This window comes from Lepisma saccharinum, chromosome 1 (assembly GCF_977018435.1).
Source record: "Lepisma saccharinum chromosome 1, izLepSacc3.1, whole genome shotgun sequence".
Lineage (NCBI taxonomy): Eukaryota > Metazoa > Arthropoda > Insecta > Zygentoma > Lepismatidae > Lepisma > Lepisma saccharinum.
The window spans coordinates 122191469-122196454 of NC_139229.1; the positions used below are offsets into that span (position 1 = coordinate 122191469).

General features: G+C 41.9%; 2 protein-coding genes across 2 annotated transcripts; both read left to right on the forward strand.

Moving 5' to 3' along the window:
- The first annotated feature begins 536 nt into the window (after positions 1-536).
- Positions 537-1022, forward strand: LOC145985434 (zinc finger MYM-type protein 1-like). Its single transcript, XM_083119475.1, has one exon. It carries the CDS (start codon positions 537-539, stop codon positions 1020-1022), a length of 486 nt encoding a protein of 161 aa, XP_082975601.1.
- A 621-nt stretch (positions 1023-1643) lies between these two features.
- Positions 1644-2378, forward strand: LOC145985439 (uncharacterized). Its single transcript, XM_083119489.1, has one exon. It carries the CDS (start codon positions 1644-1646, stop codon positions 2376-2378), a length of 735 nt encoding a protein of 244 aa, XP_082975615.1.
- The last annotated feature ends 2608 nt before the right edge of the window (positions 2379-4986 follow it).

Sequence of the window (4986 nt, forward strand, 5' to 3'; positions counted from 1 at the left end):
CAATATCTTGGCGATTGTTGCCACTTTATTATTGTTCGGTAAGTGCGATGTAGTAAATTTTTCACCTTGAAAGTTAGTCGTACAGAAAAAATCGACGGTATTTCATTGTTAGGTTTTGACGTGACCTCACATTGTAATATTGTTCGTACTGTTTCGCGCACGCTCACTATGGCGTCTCAACTCAGTGGGTGGGATAAAGCAAAATAGAAAAGGAAACAAGCCACAGAACAAGAAAAGCTCTTGGCGAAAATTCCAAAATTGAGTTCATACTTCGGGGTACGAACATCTTCGTCTCAATCGTCTGCATCGGATGCGATTGCAAGTTCGAGTGGCTGGAGGATTTTACCAATGCTTTGGGACAGTAGGGGTGACACTCGAGAATATTGGGCCAAGAAAGGTCCAAAAGACTGCCAACACACTGAATCGAAGTTTGAAGAAGGTGCCAGACAATACCCAGGCGAGTCGTTCCAACGTCGATGCACAAAGACTTTCTTCGTGCGTACGCATCCGCTCAATGGCGAAAACTCCTATAGACAATGGTTGTGCTACTCGCCTTCGACAGCAGCGATTGTCATCGCGAGGCTATGTTGTCCTTTGTGACCCGACAGAGGGAAGCCGGTCGTGTTGACTACCCAGCCGCTAAACAGGTTGAGGAAGAGCTGTGTTACTGGCGCCAGATTGTGAAGCGGCTCATCGACACACTGATATTCCTAGCTGAGCATGGTCTTGCTATAAGGGGTGCCGATGATATCATAGGTTCCGTTCATAATGGTAACTACCTTGGCATCATTGAGCTGATGGCGAAGTATGATACTCTGCTGGCTAGCCATATTAGAAACTATGCCAACCACGGGAAAGATCACGTTTCCTATTTGTCATCCACAATATGCGATGAACTGGTGAAGCTCATGGGACGAAAGGTGCAGGACACCATCCTGAAAGAAGCCAAGGAGGCGAAGTATTTCTCTGTCTCCATGGACTCGACACCTGACGTATCACGTTCTGCCCCATGGTCCAGTTGAACGGGTCCTGACAATCATCCCTATGATGAGACACACGGCGGAACAGATGGCTAGCATACTTCTGAACTTTCTGATGGAAAAAGGCTTGGATATTACTAACTGCAGAGGCCAGTCGTATGACAATGCGTCAAACATGTCAGGACGGTACAATGGTGTACAGTCAATTGTGAAGCGAGAATGTAAAGAGGCCGCTTTTATTCCATGCTTCAACCACAGCCTAAACCTGGTAGGACATCAGGCTGTTGAAAGCTGCAGTGGCTGAACCCAGTTTTTAAATTTTTTTATTTTGTCAATGGACTATATGTTTTTCTGTCTCTCTGAACATATCGCTGGCAGCAAGTAAAGAATCGCTGCAGGATGACGCTCAAAGGTTTGCCTGGAATAAGATGGTGTGAATGTGCAGATGCTGTTAAGGCGCTGTTAGAAGGGTGGAAGAGCATTTAGGAAGTCCTGGATGAGCTTTTGGCAGATAAGGAGCAGAAGGCAGATACGAGAAACCAGAGCGCGGGATTTTCACGCAGGATAAACGAACTTGAGACAGCAGTTATGGCGACTGCCTGGAACGATATCCTTGGCCGTCTCAACAGTACGAGCATTAGCCTCCAACATCCTGCATTCAGAATGAATACAGCAACTGGCTTGATGACATCAATGGTCGACACGGTTCAGTTTGCACGGGATAGATTTGATGTGTATGAGCAGATGCCGACCAAAAAGGTCCAACACGGCGAATGCAAAGATGAGCAGCGTCGAGGCCGTAAGCGAAAGCGAATGCCTGATGAAGGAGCTGCAAACGTAGCAGATCTCAGCCAAAGGGAAACGTTCAAAACTCAGACGTATCTGGTCATGATCGACAGTCTGTTAGCTGAACTGGAAAAGCGGATGAAGGCATATGACGATATTTGTAAAACATTCAGATTTCTCTCAGAGCTAACGTCATTGAGCATTGAGCAGATCGAGGACAAAGCAAAGAATCTCGTTTCCTCGTATCCAGATGACTTGGAAGACACACTGGCAGCTGAGCTGGTACAGTTTGCTGCATTTATGCGCATTCAAAAACGGGTGACTGTGAACGAATCAGCAGAACTTACCATGTACAGGCATCTTTCTCAGACATTTCCAAACGTCGAGATTGCGTTGCGCATCTATCTGTGCATGATGGTGTCCAATACCTCCGGCGAACAGAGCTTCTCAAAGTTGGGAATAGTCAAAGGAGAGCTGCGGTCTTCAATGGGGCAGGAAAGGCTAAGCATGCTGGCGCTTATGAGCATTGAGCATGAACTGCTGCGCAGCCTTGACTTCACTGACACGATCGAAGAATTCGCGCTTGCTAAGGCTCGAAAAACAGCAATATAAGTAAGCAGCACTAGCGCACCGCTCATAATCATTTCATCGTACATTATCATAATCACAAAAATAATAATAAAAAACTTAAAAAAAAGAAAAACATTAACATAGAAGAGCAAAATATACAGGGTGTCATTTTAATGGCGCCCACGGACCACGGAAACGTATAGAGGACATCAAAACAAACAACTTTTCTCCGTAACATTTTTCTCGTTGGTGCGTCGTTTCGGCGCTACAGTCGTTCAAAAAAGCCAGTTTTGCCGCCTGCATGCTGGCAACCACACACAACATTTGATTGCATTGGTGACATCATATCTCATCGTGAAGCGATGCGTTCCAGGGTTGCCAGGAACACACATACTCTGTGAAAAATGACATAGCTACAATCAGCCACATTATGTACCGTAACACAAAACGAGAAAGCACGTTCTGTAATCTAACAGGAAGTAAACAAACGATACGAAAAATAGTAGAAAGAAAATAGAATTCAAGTGGAAGTGGTCATATCGAATTTTGTCTCAGCTTACATGTCAAATATTTGCAAATCTAGTTACCAAGTTGGCATCTACAATTTAGTCTAGCCACTTCGTTCTTCTGATACTAGTTGTCTGTGACACATTGAACAGATGACAAAATAGAAATGAAAGAACTCAAAATTCCAAAAGGTAAGCAACAGATAATATAATGTATATTCAGAGCATTATGAGGCAAGTGGCAAAAATGATTGAAAATACAGGGATATAAGTAGTAGTAATACAAGCTCTCCGACGACTGTGTTTATCTATGCATCCGATACACATGTAATAGTTTGCAAATGTGAACAGGACAGTATATTCGTTACTGATTCATCATTACGTTGTTACTGTGGTTGCACTTGTTTTAGCCGTAATGTAACAACGTGAACCTCGGATACTTCCGTTATCAGCACGAAAGTACCGCATGGCATCTGGACACAAACCTGTAGATATCAACCTGAGCAACGAGATTTGCAAATATTTGACATATAGTTGGGGGTAAACAGCCACGTGTGAGCTGTAAGTCCAATAAAATTTATTGTTGTTGATATTTTAGATGTAGGTGAGACAAAATCCAACATTGACATTTCATTTTGAATACGTTTTTTTACCATTTCTCATATCATTGATTCACTTCGCCCTTCCCCTGAGATGACTGCTGATCTTCTGGCTGGTAGGCTATGATGTTCGGTCTTCTGGACGCGTTTCTCGCTTTGTTTTACAGCTAATAATGTGGTTGGTAGTTTGTCATTTTTCACAAAATTTGTGTGTTCCTTGCAACCCTGCCGTGCGCTGTTTCGCCGCAGGATATGACGTCACAGGTACGATTAAATGTTGTGTTGTGTTGCCAGCATCCAGGCGGCAAAACGGTCTTTTTTGAACAGCTGTAGCGTCGAATCGACGCACCAACGAGAAAAATGTTACTGGGAAAAGTTGTTTGTTTTGATGTCCTCTATACGAATCTGTGGTCCGTGGGCGCCAATAAAATGACACCCTGTATATACGTTACTCATAGTACGTAAGTGCGCATCAGGCCCAATTTCGTCTTAATCCGGCCCTGATTACTACTACTAGTGGTAGTAGTAGTAGTATCAAAAACGTTATTATCCTCATAAGTTCGTGGTGCAAGGGGTACTCCTTCCACGTAGTGCACCCAATAGTCAACCTCACTTCCACGTAGTACACCCTGGACTGCAGACCAACGAGGCTCTGGCGACTGGCCCCATGGTCAGTATAATTTTCTTTGTGTTGTCCTGTGTTTTGTCCTTATTTGTGCTGAGTGCTCCTTTACAGCCTCAGCTTTTAACGAAAGTCAGAAGATTTTAATATTTTATGATTTTAGTTATGCAACGTTAGAGTTGTTATGTGTAACAATAAGGAGCTGGACCCCGTATAATGTGACGGGTGCAAAATAGCCTTTGTGCTGACGCATCCAAAATTTTAAATTCAAATTCAAAATTCAAAATTCCTCATAACTTCGTTGCTAAAGCATTTGTTTGGAACAAACGATTTGAAATATTTTTTCAACACCGTCAATTTCACATTAGCTAATAATGGAAAACAAGCACACAAACTGTATTTTTGAATGGCAGAGAATGAATGACAAATGCATTCTGAACATAATTATTTTTGTACATATAAATGTATAACTTTCATGTGGAAGATATGTGTTACACATATGCAACATAGAGCGACAAATAAGAAAACACATAGCTATGCAACATGCTAAAATTAATTGTGTACATATTGAATGTTTATTGAATACATATATACAACACATATTATTTAAATACATTACATTACAGAACACAATAATAATGCGAGTGAAGCGAGCAAGATAAACTTTAGATCCAATTCTTGCAATTGAAAACAATATTGATTTAATAAGGCACAAATAATTTCACTGGACACTATGGCATTCTCTCTTTTACAAGTTTTTTAATTTATCGCGGGTTCGAATCCTGGCCTGGGCATGGGTATTTGTGTGTGTCCATTCATCAATTTCATCATATCATCACTCATCTCCATCTTCGCAAATTAGCCAAAAGTGGCACAAAAAGCGAAGTAAAATAAATCAAATCAAAATCAATTTTTTTCATTTA